Source organism: Diabrotica virgifera, chromosome 1 (genome assembly GCF_917563875.1).
Source record: "Diabrotica virgifera virgifera chromosome 1, PGI_DIABVI_V3a".
In the NCBI taxonomy this organism is placed as follows: domain Eukaryota; kingdom Metazoa; phylum Arthropoda; class Insecta; order Coleoptera; family Chrysomelidae; genus Diabrotica; species Diabrotica virgifera.
This window is the reverse complement of record NC_065443.1, coordinates 96,437,742-96,463,039: the sequence shown is the minus strand read 5'-3', so window position 1 is coordinate 96,463,039 and position 25,298 is coordinate 96,437,742. Positions and strand designations below refer to the sequence as shown.

Here is a 25,298-nt window from a genome sequence, read left to right as displayed (position 1 = left end):
ACATGACAAAACAACGAAATGTGGACGAGAAACATTATACATCGGAGACCAGACAAGCAAGGCTTAGTAGTGGAAGACCACAACAACGATGGCTAGACGATATCAAAGCACAAGTGGGGAGTAACTGGCACTAAATAATACAAAACAGAGAGAAGTGAAGAACTCATTGGAGGCCTTTGTCCAGGAATGGATGCAAACATTCAAGAAGAAGAAGGCTATTTAAGTTATATTTGAATAGGCGGCCCGCATAAAAGGTTTTATTTTGAACATGGCCCGCCATCCGAAAAAGGTTGCCGACCCCTGCTTTAAATCACTGAAGTCAGCCTGAAGTTAAGCGGACTTATCAATTTTGGAAACACGAAAAAATCGCATACAACTCACTATGTATGTTCTTTATGAATATTAATAAAGTTATACTTTATATTTTACACATATACTTTATTAATAAGAATAGAGAACAGCAGGGAGATACTGCATTCCATCAAAATAACAAAACTACAATAGTTGGGTCATATAACAAGTGGTGACAGATATGAACTCCTAAAATTAATAATGTAGAGAAAGATTCAAAGAATGCGCAGCATAGGTAGAGGAAAAATGTCCTGGATGAGAAACCTCAGAGAATATTTTGGATGCAGCTCAACTGAACTCTTTCGGGTTATAGTGTCAAAAGTGAGAATAGCAATGATGATTACCAACCTTTGTCGCGGAGATGGCACGTAAAGAAGAATAAAGTTATATGATCTTGGATTTTGCCAAAAACTGTTGCACACAATTTGTTGAATGTACTGTTGCTTCATAGTTATGAAGGAGCCAGCACTGCTTGCTTAAAAATCGAATTTTTAATCACATTACAAAATCTTTCGATACAAAACTGTAAATCCACAACTACTTATGAATAATAATGATCTGTCTTAAATTACCCTGAATGTAACTGAATAAAAATGGTATACATTTTTATTTCTATTTAGTATTACTCCTATTGTGTAACATAGGTCCATTTTCCATTGGAATTTATTACCCTGAACAGACGGGGCTGTGAATTGCAAATTTTAGAATTCCCTTGTGTCTTCTTTGGTTCAGCATCCATCTGACTTGCAATTTTTAGAAGCAGTGGAGGTGTTACCAGGAAAATGGTCCCATTAAGTTTTCAATTTGATATTATTTTAAATATTTTATTAGGTTGAAAACTTTGACTTTTTTTTGAAAAATTCTAAATTACTAAATCTTGTCAAAAAATTATTTAAAATCATAGGAGAGATTAGTTAAACACCTAAATAACATCTACTATTGCTCGAGTGTTTTAAACTGTTTGAATTTACGATATCATTTATCGGAATATAGATATACTGCTAGGGCAGCTCCTTTTGCTGCATCGCCTCCTTTGGTAAACACCAACGGCAGTTGATATAGTTTCTCTACTTCCTTTTGTAACACCATATTCCTGGAGAGACCTGAACCGTTTCCAACTATACGATTTATCCTTGCACTTTGTAGCACTTCTCTTGGTATCATACTATGTAAATTTTCCATAAGCCCTCTACATAGTGCTCTAAAAACCTGAGCCAATCCTAGGTTGCCAACGTGTATATTTGTAACTGATGCTGCTAGATCTGGATCATCACGTTCTCCAAGACACGTGGGTTTAATCGTAAGGTCTGAAATAGCTGTATCTTCTATGCTGATAGCAAGCAATTTTTCCCATATTTTACACTGAGGAACACTGAAACCTAAATCAATTACCCACTGTTGTAGCATCGTTACAAAAGTAGCTAAACTGTTTCCCCCATTTAAGGACGCCGCTACTGCAACGTACTGATCGTTGAAATAGGGCCAATGATTCAAAGGAAGAACTTGTGGGGGCCCATCGTTGGGTGTGTATCCATTTACCACAAACGATATCTGAGCTGAAGTTGAAATATTTAATACTGCATCTTGTGGAGTTTCTACCGTAGACAGTACAGAACACTGCAAATCACCAAGTCCAACACCAATGGGAGTTCCTTTTGGCACGCTGTGCCAATTTCCAGCTAACAGTCCAGCAATTTCACCACTAGCTCGTACTTCCGGTAATAACTCAATGGGAAAACTGGCATTTTTTAACAATTCTGTATTCCATTCTGAAGTTTGACAATTGAAATAACCCCAACTTGCAGCGTTTTGACAAGATATTACTGGTTTGTCCAAATTACATAACATTGCTACAGCGAAATCTGCTATCGTTCCGGAACAATTGTATTTCTTTAGTTTTTCTGGCTTGTTTTTGGACATCCAGAAAATTGTAGCAACTCCAAAACCAGTAGAAATGTTTAAGTGAGATTCTGGGACGGGAAGCGTTGCCAAAAAGGCAGGATCGCATCTATTGTCTTGCCAAGTATACAGAGCTGAAACTTTATCTTGTAGAACGCTATATCTAACGCAAGTATCTTTTTCTACGATATCCCAAGATTTCTTTTCGCCATCGTTTTTCCAAAACATTACGCCATGCATTTGTCCACATATCCCTATTTTTGTCACCTCCTGAAGTAGTTGCTTCGGTAGCTTGGATACACACAGGTTTAGAGCAGAAACAATCTTAGATACATCTTGTTTATTACCACCAGGTCCTGTGTCACTTGGTATATTTGACTGTGTGTTTTTAACATGTTGGACTTCTACATCATGTGTATCTTCATTAACTATACATACTTTTACAGATGTAGTTCCAATATCAATACCCAAGATATAATGTCCCATGATTGATATTAGCTGTATAATATGACAATTTATTAATCACGTTCTGATACAATCTTTTCGAATGTTTATATAGATTTTCTGACGTTCTAGACATTTTTGGGTTATCTTCTTCTTTTTCTTTAATTTATTGGCCTCCACCTACTTGGGTATTTGGCCAGCTCACATTTCTGGGTTATTCCATGACATTTTTAATAATAGAACAGTGATTCCCAACCGGGGGTGCAGGGGGGGCGATAGAGCGAAGGGGGCGATAAGGTGGGCGATTATTAGCATCTGGGAAACGAGAAATGGGTAATTGAGAAAAAAACAATACTTTCGATCGGATATCTATAGGATAATAAAAAGTAACTAAATGTACACCAATGCAGGTAATAATAACACAAACATCTCGTCTAGTAACAGAGGGCTATGAATCATGATACAATTAATATGCTGTGAGCTCGTAGGTAGAGGGGATATATTTAAAAATTCGCGAGCGCCAGTAGTGACAAGTCTGTAAACGTTCACTGGAAATTTGACATAAATGTCAAAGTGATTAATTTAAAATTAAAAATAAAAACATTAATTAAAAAAAATATTAGTTGGTCAAAGCTGTGGTATATATTTTTACCTTAAATATACTTACGTTTTAAATACTGAATTTAAGTTTAAGTTCCGTAATATGTAATTATAAATGAATCTATTAATCTTAGCGCCATCTACACGATAATTGTGAAAGTATCCGAAGTAAGAAATTAATATTTCATCAATAGAACGTCAAAATGATTAGCAAAATCTTAAAAAAATCGATTACAATTTAATTACTTTTTTGCATTGTAAATATTAAGCGATAACAATTAAATAATAAATTTAAAAATTACCGGTGAAAGTTGCATTACTAATCCGCTAGGAGCGACACCAGCGAATCTCAGAGCGTATAGGTAAGTAATACATTATAATTAATTCTGCATTTTCCTTTTATCGAGCTTTCGTATTGGGCGAACATCCGCACAAAAGAGAAAGAGATAGAAGTGGGATAAGAATGATGAGAGTAGGTACCGACTCTGCCGATCTGACTCTAACAAAAAGCGTACGGCCGAAATTGTGGTCGACTTGTCATCTATCTATCTTTTGCTCTTCATTTGTCCAAAGTTGACCGTAGGCCTCCCCCTTATTTTCCCACTCTTCTCGGTTCAGTGCTAATCCTGTCCATCTGGTACCAGCGTATCTTTTTAGGTCATCCGACCATCTCATCTGTGGTCTGCCCTTTCCTCTTTTACAATTCCAAGGTCTCCAGTGGATTATCGCTTCATTCCATCTTCCGTCTTTTTGTCTGCTGTTGTGTCATGCTAGAGAGTAGCTGCATGTTTGTTTATGTCTTTCACTTTGGTTTTATTTTTGATCTATGTATTTTTATTTTTGTCAGCATCTGTCTTTCCATGCCCCTTTGAATATTGGCCGTCTTTTCCATATTTGCCTTTGTGAACGTCCATGTCTGTGCTTCATATGTAAATACTGGTCTTGTCATAGATGCGGTAAATAAAATTAAAGCAAAACCAACGAATGATGGAATATTTCGTACACTCTGTGAAGAAAATGATGATATATTTAATACATTGCTACTGCATACAGAAGTCCGCTGGCTTTCTAAAGGTAATTGCTTACGGGGGTTCTTCAGTCTCATGGATACTGTTATCGAATTTCTTATTACTACTGACCCTACACTGGGTACAGCACTTAATTAGCGCTTAATTAGCACATGGCATCGCTTAATTATCAGATATTTTTGAAAAATTAAATGAAACGAATCTGCAATTACAAGGGAAGTACATAAATATGGCCAAAGCGAAGGGAGTAGTCGGAGCATTCATTGACAAACTATCTATTTTTGAAGAAAATATACAGAGAAGAGGTCTGACTAAATTCCCCAGAAATCATCATGCGATTATTCTGAGGATCTTCAAACATATTGCCTCCACCTTGGAGGGGATTTGAGGTACATAGCTATTAACCAACATTGAGCCAGACAAAGAAATTATGTGAGTATCACCAGGCCCAATGGAGAAACTAACAATTATTACTAACCATGTCCACCAACACGTGGAAAGATGCAAGAGGCACAAGATCGAAATAGAGGGAAAATTATGAGAGAGATCTATGTCCAGAAGTGGACAAGCGAAGATTGAATGATGACTTACCATGTATCATTTTACTAAATGTTAAAATAAATAAATATTATACTGATTAATTTTTTGTTTCAATTTAATTGGGGAAGGGGGCGATTATAGTGTTCACAACTGGTGAAACCTGTCCAAGGGGGCGATCATGGAAAAAAGGTTGGAAACCACTGATCTAGAACATTCTCGTACATAACTACTTCTTCTTTCCCGCCAAGGGACTTTTTCTATGTAGGATCAATTTACGGAACTGTCATAACACTGCTCTCTCCTTTATAGTTATTCGCCTCGAATAACTGGTCTATCAGGGAATCAGGGTCTGGTTGAGTTGAAGCCAACAAGGTGGATCAGTTCCATGATATGGGCTAATCTCTCGATATGAACTACCTTTGGTTTACTTCCAGCTGAAAACTGGATACGGTAGACTGGATTCTTTATTTTTTTTCAAGACGGTGTACGGAAAAGATGGAAAATTTCTGTTTAATTGTGATGCATCTCAGCATGGTAATTTCACCATATTATCACAAGAACAGGAAGGTGAAGAAAAAGTTATTGCATATTTTAGTAAAACAATAGGAAAGGCAGAAAAGAATGATTGCGTCACCAGAAAAGAGCTCCTAGCTATTATAAAAGCCCTAGAACACTTTCATACCTTCCTTTATAACAGAAATTTTATAATCAGAACTGATCGTAGCGCTTTGCAGTGGTTAATGAATTTTAAAAAGCCAGAAAGACAAGTGGCTCGGTGGATAGAGACTCCAACAGTATAATTTCGACGTAGTACATCGAAAAGGGCGTCTCCATAACAATGCCGATATGCTTTCTAGGCGACCCTGTTTGGAACGACAATGTCAGTACTGCAAAAGACTTGAAGAAAAAGAAAACTTAATCGAAGAAGTAAGTCTCTAGGTAACCACAGTTACACAGAAATAAGATGATGACCAAATTTCTTTGGAGCATCTTAAAAAGATACTATTTCAGTCTTTACATCTTAAAAAGAGTCAAAAGAAGATAATAACTTAAAAAATCATACTAGAATGGCTTAAAAATTGAGTAAGACCCCTTTGGCAGGAAATAAGCAAATACAGTGGAACTATAAAGGCGTACTGCGTACGTACAGTTCGACAAGTGGTACTGCCAAAATCACACATTAAAAGTCTGTTGCAAGAACTTCATAGCAGCCTTTTTGGAGTCAAAAGAACACTGACCAGAGTTCAAGACAGATTTTACTGGATTAATTGTCGCCGAGAATAGAAGATTGGTGTAAGAAATGCGACTTATGTAACGGTAGAAAAGGCCCTAGAACAAGAAGTCGTGGTAAAATGGCACAATATCTTTCCAGAGAGAGGATTTAGTGGCTGCAATGGATTATTTTTCAAAATGACCTGAAATTGTACCCCTTCCTAATCAAGAAGCGACTCCAGTAGCAGAAGCATTCATAACACAATTCGTATCAAGACATGGAGTTCCTTTAGAGTTGCATTCTGATCAAGGACGAAATTTTGAATCCGAATTACGGCAAGAATTAATGAAAATCTTGGATATTAAGAAAACTCGCACTACGCCTCTCCATCCACAATCAGACGGAATGATGGGAAGACATAGTAGAGCTATTTGTTAATATCTTTCAATGTTTCCTCTATTCCTGTTAGCCTACAGAATTTCCGAACATGAAGCAACCGGTTATTCTCCATCGATGATGATCACCGGAAAAGAATTGAAGCTTCCTCAAGATCTTATTTTCGGAAGATTGACCCCTGCGAAGAAGAACCTTCATCCCTGACGTACATAGAAAACTTAAGGGAAAAATTGGAAAAAGTCCACGAATTTGCTCGTAAAAATTTGAAGCTCCAAAGTGATAAAGCCAAGTCCAGGCTCGATGTATAGGGTTATTCAGTAAATTTTGACCCCCCCTGTAAACTGCTTTATTTACAGAATTAGAAAAAAATGTAAAATACAAAAGTTCTTCGAGTTTTAAATTATGATTTTTTGACATATACTTTTTACATACTAGTGACGTCATCCATCTGTGCGTGATGAGATTTTTAATGAGAATAGGGGTCGTGTGCTAGCTCATTTGAAAGATTATTCAATTCTCTATTCAGTAATATAAACATTAATATAATTATTTATAGAGGGTAAAGAATGTAATTAAAACATTTTTTAATCAAATTAATTGACACAAAAAGAAGAATATATGTAATTTATTTAATTCAAAATACATTCTACTGCTGTCAGAAAACAAAAATAAATGTTTATTGAACAAACATTACTTTTCAATTAAATTCAATGTTCAAGCTGCCATCCATATGCCTCTTGGCAGTTTGAACATTGAATTTAAGCAAAAAGCAATGTTTATTTGTGCAATAAACTTTTATTTCTGTTTTCTAACAGCCGTAGAAGATATTTTGAATTAAATAAATTACATACATTCTTCTTTTTGTGTCAATTAATTTAATTCAAAATTTTTTTTGGACAGCCTTTATAAATAATTATCTTAATGAAATAAAAATGTATACCATTTATTATGTATGAATTATCTTAATGTTTATATAACTGAATAGAAAATTGAATAACCTTTCAAATGAGCTAACAAACGACCCCTATTCTCATTTAAAAAATAGTCGATTACATCATCACTCATCACGCCCAGATCAATGACGTCACTAGTATGATATATATGTCAAAAAATCATAATTTAAAACTCGAATAACTTTTGTATTTTATATTATTTTCTAATTATGTAAATAAAGCAGTTTACGGGGGGGTCAAAATATAGTGAATAGCCCTGTACATGCTACTGGGACAACTTTCGAACGAGGTGGCCCGGTATGATGGTTATACAATCCCACACGTAACAGAGGGCCTAGTCCGAGACTTCAACGAAACTGGGAAGGCCCCCGTACACCGTCTTGAAGAAAATAAACGATCTAGTCTACCACATTCAGTTTCAGCTAGAAGTAAACCCAAGGTAGTTCATATCGAGAGATTGACCCCATAATCATGGAACTGATCCACCCTGTTGGCTTCAACCAGACCCTGATAGACCAGTTATTCGAGGCGAATAACTATAAAGGAGGGAGCAGTGTTATGACAGTTCCGTAGATTGATCCTACATAGAAAAAGTCCCTTGACGTGAAAGAAGAAGTAGTCACGTACGAGAATGTTCTAGATGTCATGAAATAACCCAGAAATGTCTGGTGACGTCTAGAACGTCAGAAAATCTATATAAACATACAGTGCGCTGGAATAAGTGTTACCCCCCTTATTAACTTATTTATTTTTAGCACATAAGCAAAATGCTCGGACAGGTCGATTTTTAAAATAATCATAGTATATTTTAGAATCAATGTTTCGAACTTTACGCGATCCCTCTTCAGGTGACAGGCATAACTTTGATTTTTTTAAATGTGAAAGGTTTTGAAATGCTGGTTACAAAAATGTATAATACTTTACTCCTATTTGAGAGCGTAGGCGCAAAATTTCGGTCTAATTTTTTTTAAACGCATTTATTTTTTTCGAATTCTGAGAAAAATAAAAAGTATTTTTGAAAAATTTAAACAGAATGAAATATTACAGTATTATCAAGAGTCGAAAATCCCTAAGAACTTCTATAATGTTTATTTTAATAAGTCACAGGGGCGAAAAAAAAAAGAAAATTTAGTCTGATTTTTAATTTCAAATATATCATTCAAAAGAAACTTTTTGTTTAGACTAAGTGACTTTCAGCCCTCCGTAATATAATCGAATCTTTCATTTTGCGTTTAAATTTTTCAAAAATACTTTTTATTTTTCTCAGAATTCGAAAAAAATAAATGCGTTTAAAAAAATTAGACCGAAATTTTGCGCCTACGCTCTCAAACAGAAGTAAAGTATTATACATTTTTGTAACCAGCATTTCAAAAGCTTTTAAGTGAGGTGTCATATGATGTACTTTTCCATTTAAAAAAGTCAAAGTTATGTCTGTCACCTGAAGAGGGATCGCGTAAAGTTCGAAACATTAATGCTATAATATACTATGATTAATTTAAAAATCGACCTGTCCGAGCTTTTCCCTTATGTCTTATGTGCTAAAAATAAATAAGTTAATAAGGGGTGGTAACACTTATTCCAGCGCACTGTATGTGTTTGACATTTTAGGAATAAAATAAGAAAATCTACGGTTTCGTTTTGACTAAAATATGTCTTCCTCCATCCCCCGATAGCACTATTTCTAGGTCTACCTGTTGTCAAGGAGGCTCTAAAGGAAGACAGATTTTTACCATTCCGACCGTAGATTGTCGATATAAATTAAAATAATTTATATCGCAGTATGGATAGAACGCCCTCTAACGGGGAATAAGCGAAATGAATTTCGACTAAATTCAAGCTTTCTGCTTAACCCAGGTATAACATACCAAAAGGCACCGCCAGGAAAACATTCCACTTTGCGGTTCAGAGAGCCCATATGAAACGAGTCTTTGTACTCTATGCAGAGTATGGCATTAACAAAATAAGAAAATCTACGGTTTTCGTTTTGATTAAAATCTGTCTTCCTCCATTCCCCGATAGCACTATTTCTAGGTCTACCTGTTGTCAAGGAGGCTCTAAGGAAGACAGATTTTTACCATTCCGACCGTATATTGTCGATATAAATTAAAATAATTTATATCGCAGTATGGATAGAACGCCCTCTAACGGGGAATAAGCGAAATGAATTTCGACTCAATTCAAGCTTTCTGCTTAACCCAGGTATAACATACCAAAAGGCACCGCCAGGAAAACATTCCACTTTGCGGTTCAGAGAGCTCATATGAAACGAGTCTTTGTACTCTATGCAGAGTATGGCATTAACAAAATAAGAAAATCTACGGTTTCGTTTTGATTAAAACTGGCGGTGCCTTTAAAACTTTTCCTGGCGGTGCCTTTTGGTATGTTATACCTGGGTTAAGCAGAAAGCTTGAATTGAGTCGAAATTCATTTCACTTATTCCCCGTTAGAGGGCGTTCTATCCATACTGCGATATAAATTATTTTAATTTATATCGACAATCTACGGTCGGAATGGTAAAAAATCTGTCTTCCTTAGAGCCTCCGTGACAACAGGTAGACCTAGAAATAGTGCTATCGGGGGATGGAGGAAGACAGATTTTAATCAAAACGAAACCGTAGATTTTCTTATTTTGTTAATGCCATACTCTGCATGGAGTACAAAGACTCGTTTCATATGGGCTCTCTGAACCGCAAAGTGGAATGTTTTCCTGGCGGTGCCTTTTGGTATGTTATACCTGGTTTAAGCAGAAAGCTTGAATTGAGTCGAAATTCATTTCGCTTATTCCCCGTTAGAGGGCGTTCTATCCATACTGCGATATAAATTATTTTAATTTATATCGACAATCTACGGTCGGAATAGTAAAAATCTGTCTTCCTTAGAGCCTCCGTGACAACAGGTAGACCTAGAAATAGTACTATCGGGGGATGGAGGAAGACAGATTTTAATCAAAACGAAACCGTAGATTTTCTTATTTTGTTAATGCCATACTCTGCATAGAGTACAAAGACTCGTTTCATATGGGCTCTCTGAACCGCAAAGTGGAATGTTTTCCTGGCGGTGCCTTTTGGTATGTTATACCTGGGTTAAGCAGAAAGCTTGAATTGAGTCGAAATTCATTTCGCATTTTAGGAATAGTTGTAATTCAATTGTTGCAGTTTACAGTTATCAGTTTTGTAAAAGTTAAAAGTATTATAATTTCCGTTGGAGTTTGAATGAATTGATTTTTAAAAGAAGTGTAACAGTATTTTGGAGGAAATTTATGTTGTCGTTCCTATATTTTACAAATCATTTTATCGCACCTATAATAAATATGTGTTGAAAGTTTATGATTTTGTTTTGTTAATTTTATGTTTTTCTTTTTTTAGTTTTTTGAAGATAAGTAGGATATGGATATAGGCAGTCGAAAGCAAATAAGACGATCTCGATAAAAAATACTTTATTTCTTATTTTCTATTTGTAATTTTCGCCTTTTTGTAAAATGTTCAATTTTATGCTCTAAACTATGACATGATTGCCGTTCTAGTAAAGGTTGATACTTTTTACAACGTACACCCTGGACCAAATGTTCGCTCAGACATTTGTACGTTGAATCTTCTTCATCGTTCTTTCTGTTTAGACTAATCAATGATGTCACCATTCCTTTTATAAGTTCACTCCTAAAATGTAGTATTTTATATTAATAAATTTATTTTTATTTAGAAGTTGTCGTCATAATATTTACCTACACTCAACTATCTAAGAATAGGGAACTTGCATAAATTTTTAAATTCGAAAAAAATGTTATAAATCACAACAGAACATAATTTAAAACATGTATCAAAGATAAAAAAGTTTTGTTTGTCTTTCGTTTGGCCCCTAAAGACGATTAAAAATTCAAATTAAAACAGGTGGTCCAAAACGCATCGTGACGTCACTTGGTTTTACATTTACATTTTTCCAATAAAGTAAACAGAATTTTAAATTAGACGTTATAAACGTCAGTAGAAAATACATTTATGTGACGTTACAAGTGTTTTTGATCGTTAGACCTATTCATAGAAAATTTGTACTTTTACAAAATGGTTTTATTTTCAATAGTAAACCTTCGTTCCTTTCCTTCAAAAACAGTATAAAACTACAATTTTAACAAACTGGTATATATTATTACAATGATATACGATAAATGTCATTAGAATATAAATATTTTTGACTTATTCCACGACGATGAGCTTGCCAAATACCCAAGTTGTAGGTGGAGGCCAATAAACTAAAGAAGGAGAAGAAGAATATACCTAAATATAAGGTTGTGTCTAGGTATACGCTAACGTGTACGCAAATAAAAAAGTTAGAGTGTCAGTGATTTCTTATTTTTTATTTGTTTAGTGTTTGTCTTTAAATTACCTACGGAGTGTGGACAATTCAGGAGCTTGGAGGAGTAAGGGCGAACCTGAAAAATGGTCATTTCAAAAATACTCTCATTTTCCTCACATACTTTTAAAGAATGCGTCTGTTTATTATAACAGCATTTTTCGCCCTTCGTACTCCTAAAATTTCGTAAGAAATAATATACCAATCCATTCATGTCAGAAACTGAACTGCATAATCGTCTAGAAGAGTAAGGGCGAACCCACAAGCTTTCGTTGCGTTTCCGTTCAAGGTTCGCCCCTTCTTCTCTGTTAACGCGCCGGTGTTTCTGTGATTTTGTAGCTTACTTAGTAGCTTTAATTGGTGATAGTGAGATACAGTGAGGTACATAAAACAAAGCAACCGTAGACGATGAAAATCAAATTGAATTCAATTGAAGCTTTATTTGTGAATTTTATTAAAAACACTAGAGATGTTTATTTTTATAGAATAAAAAGTATTAAACTTCTTTTTTTATTTCATAAAAATCTTGCAAAATCCTCTTAAGTTTTTAAGATCTACCTGAAGGATTTCCATACCGTAGGAAAAGATTAGGGTGTAATTTGCATAATAGTAGAGAAATTAAATTTGCATAAAGTTTATTGTATATTGTAATTTTTATTAGTACTTGACGATAAACTTTCCGCTTACAAAGGCGCCTTTTATTATTCTGTTTAACGTTTCTGAGAAAAGATTGTAGTGATGAGCCCATGTACTGATAGAACGTGACACCCACAAAAACCATCTTTACAAAGGGAATATAAGGCATAAATAAGAAGGATTATTATAGTAATTTTACAAGTTAATACTTTATTATATCAATTTACTATTTTAGTTGGGAAAAAGCCATAAAATTAAAATAATAATTCTTAAGATTTACACGTTTTATTCACTTTGTAAAGATTTTTTGTCGGCATGGTAATAATACACATTGTACACCGTATCCCTCGGTAGACCGCACGCTATAGTGGAAATGCGACGATAAACCGCATAATCTAGTAGCATCACTGGTTCGCCCTTACTATTCTAACGTGTTTGTAAACTTTAACTCAGTTTTCCCGAAACATCGTTTTTGCAGTTCGCCCTTACTCATCCAAGCTTCTGAATTATTTAGTTCTTTTAATGGGTTTAAGAACATTTTAAAACAGTACGAAAAAGCTAAGAGACTATAAATTAATATATATTTTTTTTAGTTATAAATGAAATAGTATTACAAGATTAAAACAAAAGGAAGACCTAAAGCTTTCACAATAATAATTAACTTGTTCTGAAGCTATTATCCTTGTGGCATTTTTGTAATCAACTATTCTAAATGAGAACTAAGCCACAATTTAACTAAAAAATTGATTTTATGTTCTAAACCGGATGTCGTTGTCAAAATACAAAATATTATTAAATTAAACAAAAATGTTGTCGCTTAGTAAAAAATTTTTTCTAATAATTTATTTAATCTGACTAATTTTTGTATTTTGACAATGACATCCGGTTTGGACGTCTAAACGTTAATAAACTATTTTTTTTAGTTAAATTGTGGCTTATTTTGCATTTAGAATAGTTAATTATAATAATTCACTTACGTATAAAAATTATTTTAACAATATTTTGTACCTACATGTCATGTAAACTAAATACATATAATTATTTTGCTAACCTAAATATATACTTTTATATATACATTGATTTATTACAATTAAGTTTGAAACATCTGAATAGTTCTGCTTCCCTTCCCTTAACAAATATGTTTCTATCAAACAAACACTAAACATATCAAAATAGCATGTACCAAAATATATAGTAACTGCGCAAGCTAAATAATAACGTCACTGGCTTGATGAAGTCTAATTCGCGTCTACCTAACTTTTTTATTTGCGTACACGTTATCGTGTACCTAGACACAGCGAAATATAACCATAATAGAAAGTCCAGAAGACTTTAAATATGTATTTCTAAGTTATTATGAGTTTTTGAAGCGTGAAATTTTGGAAATCTCATTTTTAAACAAAACTGAACATTATTATCTAATAAAAAAAATGTGCAAGTTCCCTATTATATGTATAATGTTTAAACTTTGAAATCTGTTAAAAAATATAATCTATATAAAGATTAGGAATTAAATATTGGAGAGGGCAAGAAAGATCACGTACTTAAAAGATGAGAAAAACAAACGAAGGGAGAAACTGTATAAAGAATGGTAAGATAATAACAGGACATCTGATTGACAGCTGACATCACCACCGACCACAATATTCTTCTAGCAACAAAAAGAACAGAATTAAAAAGAACAAAAAGAAATAAGAAAATAACAGTTATTAACCCAGATAAACTTGAAAGAAGAATCCACTGGCAATAAAATAAGGGAAGAAATACATAGACACTTTTGAGCAAAATACCAGTACAGTTGACAGATGAAACAGAAAAAACACTGACAAGAGTAACAGAATCTTAAACAAGAGACACGAAAAAATAACAAACCATGGATGATATTAAAAGAAATTTGAAACAATATGGACGAAAGAAGAAAATACAGAGGTAAAAATGGAACAATGCAAATATACAAGAACATCAGAATAAAGATCCACCAAGCTAAAGAAACCTCGCTAAATTGAAGAGTTGGAACAAAGGCATGATACTTTCAAACTACATAAAAAATAAAAGAAGCCGCTGGAATATGGAAACAAACACCCACAGGCGTAGCCAGGTTTTAGTTTCAGGGGGGTTCAAAAAAATAAAACTATATAAAATAACCCTAATATCCATAAGAGAAATTTGAAAGATGATGTAAAAAATATATCAATAAAAAAGCTCCTGGGCGAAATTAGCGAGAATAAAGTACTGTTATATTAGGTAAGCATTACAGAAATAATTTTCTGTTTTTTTTTAAATGTATCCACTACTTCATTCGGATCAATTTCTATGCCATAGTGAATGTTCATGAGAGCCAAGCCGTTCAGTCTGTTTTCATCTGTTGTGTTCCGCAAGTAATATTTAAGTCTTTTTAAGCTTGAAAAGGTCTTTTCTGGGGTAGCAGTAGAAACAGGTATGGTAGCCAATATTTGCAACAATATATAAACATTTAGATATAGTTTTTGGTCACACTTATCTAAGCATTCTAAAGCTGACTTGGGAGTAGAGGAGGTGGAAGTTATAGCTGCTTTCCACACTTCAAGTTCTGCTTTTCAGACAGGTACACTTTTTTAGGGCAGCATTGTTGAATATATATATATATATATATATATATATATATATATATATATATATATACAAAATGTGTTTTCAATTTCACAACCAACAGCAAAATTTAACGGTAACACACCAGATACTGCCGAAACTATTTACGGTGTTTTGTAAACCTCTCAATTAAATGTTGCATTGTATGGTCAAGAAATGGGATGAATCAATTTATTTTGTAATATGTAGATATATCCGACGCAGGAGTGCTAGAACTATTCAACTGCCTTCCGACGATAGGTACGTGGAATAAGTAATATACCACCATTTTCTTCGAGCAATACCTTTGCTCCTTCATAGAGATGAAGGTACTCTTCGTCAGTTTTCTGTCTCAAAAGTTGCAAAGCGTTAATAACATTATCCACTTAGCTGAATGCTGTTATGAGGTCTCTATTAATTGCCTGCAGTTGCTTTGATAGCGACTATTCATGACTTTTTGAAGAATCACTAGGCACATAACAAAATTCGAAGTGTGTTAAGCATTTGGACGGCCTGTTGGGATGTTTCTGTATTGTGGCCACATTGGAGTTCTTCGAGAGCCTGCACAATCGCTGGATAAATTTCCTTGAATCTTATAACCGCTTCATGCTTGTGAACCCACTGTGTTTCACACATCACCAGTAGATTTTTTTGATGATCAGCCGACAACAGATCCCTAATTTTTTTTTCAGAACGGCAGTGCGTTGTTCCGAACGTCTAAAGTAGGAACCAACAGACTTCACGATCCCAAAGCAATTTCGCATATCTGCTTGTGAACATGAGTCGGCAATAGCAACGTTGAGAGAGTGTGCACTACAATGTACATAAAAAGCAAGAGGGCATTTTTGACGAATATACGCTTCGGCACCGTGCAAATACCCACTCTAGCTGCAGCCCCATCGTAACCTTGGCAAGGCCACACCCTGTCACGTCAACAGTTGGAATATACTGTAAGAACATCTCGTTAACTTTATGTTGTTTAACATCTGTGAAATCAACATATCGCAAGAACAGCGAGATTTGCTCCATATTTGGCAATATCAGTCGTCATGTCGGCGAGTATCGCAAAAAATTTGGCCTATTGGGATTTCCCATTGATTTTGAAAGTAGTTTCTATCCTTGTGGGATCGGTACTCACCGAAAGGACCGTAGGCGTTCGGATACAATTAACTTCCCTTTGTAAAGACAATGAGGTCGACTCTATTAAGTAGATACCAAGACATTTATTCAACACGCACACTACACATTACACTAGGTATGGTGCTTCTCAGAGGCTTTTTTCAGTGCGTCACAGTCACAAGTGACAGAAAAAAAGGCACGTCCGTGATTGGGTCGCCCCCAAAATCGATAATGCCTAACTTCACGCGCAACTTTGAGACGAAAATAATAAAAAAAATATATGCATTGAAATCCAGATCCCGTAATTTTTTGATAATTATAAAATGAATACAAAGACATACATATTGTTTTTTGTAATTCCATCTTCAATTTACCCTGCACTTCTCGTAGACTTATTGTCGATAAGGTAGAGTCGTTATATGTTTTGGACGGCGCCCTCCCTGATTATAGGTACACATTTATAACATTTATTCTAGCTGTTGATAGATGGCGCTATAATAGAAAAAAATGATTTACCTATTACATATTAAACAGGGTCTCCAGAAACTCTACCGACAAACGAAGACAGAAGATTCCTCGAGTAGCAATCTGATTCTCGAAGCGTGAACATGTACCGTCATTAAAAGCGCTAGAGAACTTCCTTATCGTAAAACTACCTAATTAACTAGTAATTATCTTATCAGCATCAAAAAATTGTTAAAGTGAAAAGTAACAAAAACCAAGTGATTAGTGAAACAAACAAAAGAAATATGTTCCCTTCGGGGAACTTATTAGGATTTGATAATAATGGCCAACCAATTTATCAACAAATGAATACTATACAGGATGTCCCAACAATAAATAACCAGAACCAGTCAAACCAAACAGCAGTAAAACCGTAAGTACCATTTTTGTATTTTAATCAAACACCATCTAACCAGATAACAAATCAAATGTCATGCTCAAACCAAATACCTATTCCAACCCAAATAGCTATACCAAACCAAGTACAATTTCCTAGTCAATCAACTGCACAAAATATTCAAAACACTCAAAACCCTATTCAGTCACAATACACAACATTATCCACAAACCCTCAATGCTCACTCTCATCAACACAAAACACCAATAACTACACAGATAGCGATAGCGACATAGAACTTAACGAAACAGAAAACCAAAATAAACATCCTTGGCAAGAAGTTGCCAATAAGAGAAAAAGGATGAAAAGACAAACAACTTCAGAAAAGTCCAACCAAATCCAAACACAAAACAAATTTGATTCCCTCTCAAAAGAAAATCTAGATGAACAAACAGACAATTTATCAAATACACAAAACACAAATATCACCAAAAAAGATCCCTCACCGCCACCAATCTATATTTATGGAGTTACTGACTATAGTGCTATGATAGCAAACCTTTCAACTGCAACTGCGGCAGAAACCTATTACACCAAAACCATTTCAAATAATACAGTAAAAATTAACCCTACAAACTCAGACACCTACAGGACACTCATACAGCACCTTAGAAAAGAAAACATTGTACATCACACTTACCAACCGAAACAAGAGAGGGCCTATAGAGTTGTCATAAGAGGATTACACCATTCAATACCCACAGCAGATATCTCGCATGAATTAAATAATAAGGGTTTTAAAGTTCGCAACATAATTAATGTTAGACATAGAGTTACCAAAGAACCATTGCCCTTATTCTTTGTCGATATAGAGCCAAACGAAAACAACAAAAACATATTTAACCTACAAGCCCTACGAAACTGCATAATAACAGTAGAACCACCTAGAATAAAAAATACAATAGTTCAATGCACAAGGTGTCAAAAATACGGGCATTCAAAAAGTTACTGCCTAAGGCCATTCGCCTGTGTTAAATGCGGAGGATCACATGACACAAAAACCTGCAAAAAAGCACGCGACACACCAGCAACATGTGCCTTATGTAATGGCAATCATCCAGCAAACTATAAAGGATGTGCTATATATAAAGACCTAGTCAATTCGAAAAACAAAAATATAACAAGCAGCATTCCTATACCTAGAGTTGCAAGCCTAAATAATAATAACACTAATGCTCACCACATACACCAATCACATGTAACATATGCTCAAGTTGCAGCAACTAATACTTCTTCACAAGACAACAACAATAATTCAGACCTTTCAAATAAACTTACAGAGTTCCTCAACGAATTTAAAAATATGTTTGCACAATTGATAAACCAAAACAGCATGATACTAAGCATGCTTACAACAGTGATAAATAGAACGTCGTAATGGCTAACTCACTTAGAATAGCAGAGTGGAACGCAAATGGTCTAACAAACCATGTGCAAGAAATTATACTATTTCTAAAATTAAACAAAATAGACATCCTACTTATATCCGAGAGTCACACAACTGAGAGGTCTTTTATAAAAATTCCACACTACTCTGTCTATTACGCAAACCATCCAGATGGAACAGCCCATGCTGGTTCAGTTGTAATAATTCGTACAGCTATAAAACACTACGAACTTGCTCCATATATCACCAACAAAATTCAGAGTACTATCATAAAAGTACATGCGCTCACCTTTCCACTAACAATAGCTTCTATCTACAGCCCACCACGCCACACCATCAATCTGGAGGAATACAGAGAGTTTTTTGAACAACTTGGCTCACATTTCCTAGTGGCAGGGGAGTGGAATGCAAAACATACAACCTGGGGAGCAAGACTGATATCTCCAAAAGGCAGAAATCTATTAAAGATCATACAAGATAATAACCTGAAATACCTAACAACTGGTACCCCCACATACTGGCCCACTGATAACAACAAAATTCCTGATCTGTTAGACTTTGCTATAACTAAGGGAATACCTGAAATACACAGCGACATCACCCCCAGTTTTGATCTCCATTCGGACCACAGTCCCATCTTGATTACCTTAAGTACCAATATAATTTGGAAAACTCCTGCACCAAGGCTATGTTCCAGTAACACGAATTGGGTTCAATTCAAAGAAGAAATAAATGATAAAATATCTCTTGACATTCGACTCAAGCACAAAAACGATATTGAAGAAGCTGTAAAATATTTAACGGAACAAATACAACAGGCCGCTTGGAAAGCTACTCCTGTAAAGGAAAAAACCATCGATGAAAGGTATAGTATACCCCTCCATATTAGAACACTAGTAGAAGAGAGAAGAAGAGCCCGTCACAAATGGCAAAGAACAAGAAACGCGATAGATAAAACAAATCTTAACAGACTCACACACAGACTTCATTCCGCTATCCAAACAGCCAAAAACGAATCCTTTGAAAGATATGTCACAAACCTTTCTCTTGACGACAACTCTCTTTGGAAAGCCACAAAGAAATTCAAAAAGCCGGTAGTAATGAAATCACCAATTAGAAAAAATGATGGAGCCTGGGCTCGATCAGATATAGAAAAATCCAACAGATTTGCAGAACATCTATCAACCGTCTTCTCCACCCCAGAGGCCAACGATATTAACGACGAGAAAATTAGAGACTTCCTCAATGCACCCTGTCAGCTATCATTACCACTAAAATACTTCTCACCAAATGAAGTCCGTAACGAAATCAACCTGCTTAACCCTCATAAAGCTCCAGGATTTGACCTCATAACTGGCGAAATCTTAAAAAAACTCCCAAGAAAAGGTGTCGTCTTAATAACCATTATTTTTAATAGCCTCCTGAGACTATGTTATTTTCCAGTGCAATGGAAGTATGCACAAATTATAATGATACCTAAACCTGGTAAACCTCTAACTGAAGCCAGTTCGTACAGACCAATAAGTCTCCTTCCGACTTTATCAAAAGTATTCGAAAGGTTAATCCTTAACAGAATAGAAACAATAATACCTATAGAAAACCTTATCCCAGATCATCAGTTTGGTTTTCGCTCAAATCACTCAACCATACAACAGTGCCATAGATTAGTCAACAAAATAAAAGAGAGCCTAGAAGGGAAACAAATATGTCTATCAGCATTTCTCGATATACAGCAAGCATTTGATAGAGTGTGGCACGAGGGTCTTCTCTTTAAAATAAAAACTCAGCTAACTGACCAAATCTACCTCCTCCTTAAATCATACTTGTCCGACAGATACTTCCAAGTTAAATACGAAGGTACTCTATCCAACTACCACCAAATAAAATCCGGAGTACCTCAAGGCAGTGTACTTGGCCCATTCCTTTACCAAATCTTCACTGCTGATATTCCTATTAGCGAAAATACGCTAATGGCAACATTTGCGGATGACACTGGTATACTAGCATCAGACATCAACGAAATATTAGCATTTAACAAATTGCAAAATCATCTCAATGAACTAGAAGACTGGCTTAAATGCTGGAAAATAAACGTCAACACAAACAAGTCTTGTCAAGTAAATTTCACAAATCGAAGAATTAGATGTCCACAACTACACCTAAATAATTCACCTATACCAATAAAAACAGAAGTAAAGTACCTGGGCCTTCATCTAGACGAAAAACTTACTTGGAAATCACATATTGCAGCCAAACGACGACACCTCGACCTAAAAGTTAAAAATATGAGCTGGCTAATCAACAGAAGATCGCAACTTTCATTAGAAAACAAACTGACCATCTATAAAACAATACTCAAACCAGTGTGGACATACGGAATCGAGCTGTGGGGCTGTAGCAAACCATCCAACACCAAAATACTACAGACATTCCAGTCAAAAACTATTCGTATGTTAGCTAAAGCCCCATGGTATGTGTCAAACCAAACCCTTCATGCAGACCTCAACATCCCCTTCATCAATGATGTGATTGCTGACCACTCCAGAAGGTACATGAATCGCAGCGCAGACCATCCAAACCATCTCATAGATGAATTATTCAACCCCCCACTGGTTGACAGACGTCTGAAAAGACTTTGGCCAGAAGACCTAGCTGCTAGGTAAATTCCAGAGAGTCGTCAATGGACGACACCTGCCACAAGCCAACAACATACATTATATTTACTTATTACTGTATTGAAGTAGATTGTAAATAAGCAATAAATAAATAAATAAAAAAAAAGAAGATTCCTCAGATAATTTTAAGACATTTTAACCCGATTGATCTAGTCCGAAAATGCTTCCTAAGGGAGCAAAAAAATGGCGTCTTTTTCGCCATTTTTCGAAAAAATTTTTCTTAAATACCTCCAGAACGCTTCTATTTAGAAAAACGAAAAAATTTTCTTAAATACCTCCAGAACGCTTCTATTTAGAAAAACGAAAATTGGTACGCATATTTATCTTTTAGAGATAAATCGATTCAATCTATTGCGAATTTATGGTAACGGTCATAAGCGTCCGTTTTGGGTAGGGCAACAGTTATTTTACCGCATAACTTTTATGTCTTTAACTTTTAAGCATTTTTGACCCTGGATTAATAAATTGTGAGGTATTCTAGTACTAAAAGGTACTCTTGATTTAAGTCGGTAGGACACACCGTTTTCTACAAAAATCGATTTGAAAATATTTCGTTTTTTGAATTTCTACTGGTACGTTTATTTATATTCCAGAGATGAATCGATTTCATTAATTGCGAATTTCTAGTAACGGTCATACGCGTCTGTTTTGAGTATGTTAACGGTTATTTTATCGCATAACTTTTTTTGTCTTTAATTTTAAAACATTTTTGATCCTAGATTATTAAATTATGAGGTAATCTAGTACTAAAAGTTACTCTTGCTTGAAGTTGGTAAAATATCATTATTTTTCAATTTTTTTTTTTTTCAGAAAACGAAAAATTTTTAAATCGATTTTTCTAGAAAACGGTGTGTCCTACCGACTTAAATCAAGGGTACCTTTTAGTACTAGAATACCTCACAATTTCATAATCCAGTATCAAAAATGCTTAAAAGTTAAAGACAAGAAAGTTATACGATAAAATAACCGTTGCCCTACCCAAAACGGATGCCTATGACGGATACTACAAATTTGCAATGGATGGAATCGATTTATCTCTGGACGGTAAATATGCGTACCAATCGTAGTTTTTCTAATTAGAAGCGTTCTGGAGGTATTTAAGAAAAACTAATTACAAGACGCCATCTTCAAAGAGCTCTAGCTCCCTTAGAAATCATTTTCGGACTAGATGAATTGGGTTAAAATGTCTTAAAATTACCTGAGGAATCTCCTGTTTTAACCCTTTTATATATCTCCAGTACAACCCTTTTATTTGCAATTTTGTGTAAAAACAAATCAATCGTGTTTATTGCATTTATAGAAAGGTATGTTCTTTAATTTGTATAGTCGTGTAAATTATACAAATTATAGTCGTATTGATAATGGTTTACTGTAAAGAGACCGAAATCATTAGACCGAAAGCAGTAGACCGAAGAGCACTTTACCGAAACCTCACTAGACCGAAAAGCAGATCTTTTTACTTGTAAAAGAGATAGACTAATGTAATTACAACTAAATGTTATTTGGATGGTTATTATAAACAGTTAAAATGGTGTTAACGTCACTCTACCCTTAATTTATTTTTACCTTCACTAATTTGTTTAACGGATGAAAATTATTTCATATCAGACTGTACAGAGTAACAATTTACACAGTCTATATATAAATTAATACAAAAAAAAAATACAATAAACAAAAAGACAGATATACAAAATCTTGGCATAATTTACTGCAAACTTTTTAAATTTATTTACCATTTCGGTCTAATGCTGTTCGGTCTAGTGAGGTTTCGGTAAAGTGCTTTTCGGTCTAATGAGTTCGATCCACTGCTTTCGGTCTAATTGTCGTGTACCATTGATAATAATACATAATATATTTTTTTATTATATCAACAACTAGAATGAATGTTATAAATGAGTTTATCGCCAACCGTCACTAAAGTCATTCATTACTGTACTCATTTGCGGCAGTAAAGTAACACTTTATTGTACTGAAACAAGAATTTTACTTTACCTGCCGCGATTAATCAAATTAACCCGAGTATTCAAGTGAATTTAAAATTTATTTACTTTAATTATTAAAAATATTGTACACAATTGGCGATATTATCAATTAAATTTATGTCAAAAAGGAAAATTCTGTAGTATTTTGTAAGTATATTGATATAAAATCAATTAAAACTTTACCGATTTAGTAATTATTTAATATCGATAACTATCGATTAAAAATCGAAAGCGGCCATCTTGCAAAAGTTATCTGTCATCACTGTCATGATACTATAAATAAAGAGATAGTATTTTCCCGTAGCCCAAATACGTCCGAGTTCGCGCATTAATTACGTAACTGGAGACCGGAAGTTGAATTTGAATTCTTGTTAAAGTTAAATGGGATTTGTATGCATTATGTGATGAAATTATTCAATTAGCAAAATAACATTAAACTTCAATGTATTCGAAAAGAATTTAGTGTCGAGATTCCAGTCAAAATAACTGTCAAAGATAAAATATAAAATACAACCGCGAACAATTCAAAGTAATCGGACATTACGAATGATTACGAACCATTAAGAACTTGCCGGTCTCCAGTTACGTCACGACTTCCGGATGTGCAATATATTATCTTGTTATTTATAGTATCATGATCACTGTCATGAAATTATTATGACGTTCTAAAATTTAAAAAGTTTTTAAATTGTAAATTGTAAGTAAGTGTTAAAACCAATATCAAATTGTTGGCGATAAAATTTTGTATGCACCACGTCAGTAAAGATTCTTTATCGAACTCGTCTGTTATTCGCCTCGCTCGCTCTGTTCATAATATCAGTCTCGTTCCATAAAGAGTCACTTTACTGACTTGGTACATAAATAACTATTAATCACGGACGTACCTTTTTTTGTCACTTCAAATTAATGCATTAGAAAGAAATCGAAAAACTGTGACGCACTGAAAAAACCTCTGAGAAGCCCCATACGTGATTGGAAAATCCACTGTACTATGCCAATAGCCCTTAGTTGTCGAGGCAATAAGCTAAATAAAAAAAATCTTACTTTACAGCTTGAAAGGTCCACTGATTATTTAATTTTTCTATCACTTGAGTCAGCGCTTCTTGATCATAATTCCAGTCTAAATCATCATACTCGCAGTAAAATAAATTTAAGGGAATTTCACTGGCCATTGAATATGCTGGTTTTCTGCAAAATAAATAATATATAACAGCAGTTACAGTAAATACATTAAAGTTAGATTTTTTGGTTGGCATACCTACCATTTTCAATAAGAACCATTTAATATGGAACAAATATTGAACAAAGAAATAGAAGGCACAATCCGATTGTATACTTGAACGACTCAAAAATGAATCAGCATTCAATAATTTGAACTTTACCCAGACACCAACATAATAAAAGAAATAAAGTCCAGAAGACTCCAATGGGCAGGACACCTCAGAAGACATTTTGACCAAAGAACAGTAAGGTTGGTATGGGAGGAAGTCTCAAATGGAAGAGGACCACGCGGACGCCCTCGAATCCGGTGGCGAGATAGTATAGCAGCAGACCTGAAAGCTATGGGCGTGGAGAATTGGATGGAGGTTGCTCAAGACAGAGAAGAGTGGAACCATGTTGTCGAGTGGGCTAAAACCCACGAAGGGGCAATAAATTAACATACACTCTATATATCTACTCTTTGATATACACTACTCAACAACGGAATTGGATATTTTCCTTCATACAAATTGGATACACATTCATTCGTAGTCAAAATACTTTTACATAGTCTAATGTCAATGACCATATCATACCTGGGATTTTTTGCAACATTCAGCAATTCATCAATGACCTCAGGTACTTCATTTCCTTGTCCAATTAAAAACAATACGCCCATGATACATCGAATTTGATGCCACAGAAATGCTTTTCCTTTTAAAGTAATGACGTACATATCGTAATCTAAAATTATAGAAAATATATTTTACATTATACATCGCTCATCCGGAGAAACAGTGTCCGAACTCAAAAGTGTTTTTTTAGGGGAGACAAAATAGTTATTTATGAAACAGTTCGTGAAGTATGCTTTTTGCGAACGCACGCGATGTTTAGATCACGAGCGACAGCGGAGCGAGTGCTATACATCGCGTAAGTTCGCAAAAAGTACTTCACGCACAGTTTCATACAATATTTTATCTACGACAAACAAATAAAAAAACTGTAATTCTTCGTCACTGG

The 25,298-nt window shown here is 34.6% G+C and overlaps 3 protein-coding genes across 3 annotated transcripts in view; 1 reads left to right on the top strand and 2 right to left on the bottom strand.

Moving 5' to 3' along the window:
* The window catches only part of LOC114333936 (ATP-dependent DNA helicase DDX11), a 53,262-nt gene extending 42,137 nt beyond the window's left edge, over positions 1 to 11,125 (top strand). The window contains exon 12 of the mRNA XM_028283935.2: positions 10,790 to 11,125. Coding sequence (XP_028139736.1) covers positions 10,790 to 10,807 — 18 coding nt within the window. The 3' untranslated portion in view covers positions 10,808 to 11,125. The remainder of the gene's footprint in view (positions 1 to 10,789) is intronic.
* On the bottom strand, positions 1,212 to 2,805 carry LOC114333937 (sedoheptulokinase-like). Its single transcript, XM_028283940.2, has one exon. The coding sequence runs from the start codon at positions 2,734 to 2,736 to the stop codon at positions 1,327 to 1,329; it is 1,410 nt and encodes a 469-aa protein (XP_028139741.2). The 5' UTR covers positions 2,737 to 2,805; the 3' UTR covers positions 1,212 to 1,326.
* The window catches only part of LOC114333938 (tRNA pseudouridine(38/39) synthase), a 58,748-nt gene continuing 44,293 nt past the window's right edge, over positions 10,844 to 25,298 (bottom strand). Inside the window, exons 5-7 of the mRNA XM_028283941.2 lie at positions 24,875 to 25,022; positions 24,123 to 24,266; positions 10,844 to 11,080 (exon numbers count right to left, since the gene is read on the bottom strand). Of these exons, the coding sequence (XP_028139742.2) occupies positions 10,861 to 11,080; positions 24,123 to 24,266; positions 24,875 to 25,022 (512 nt within the window). The 3' untranslated portion in view covers positions 10,844 to 10,860. The remainder of the gene's footprint in view (positions 11,081 to 24,122; positions 24,267 to 24,874; positions 25,023 to 25,298) is intronic.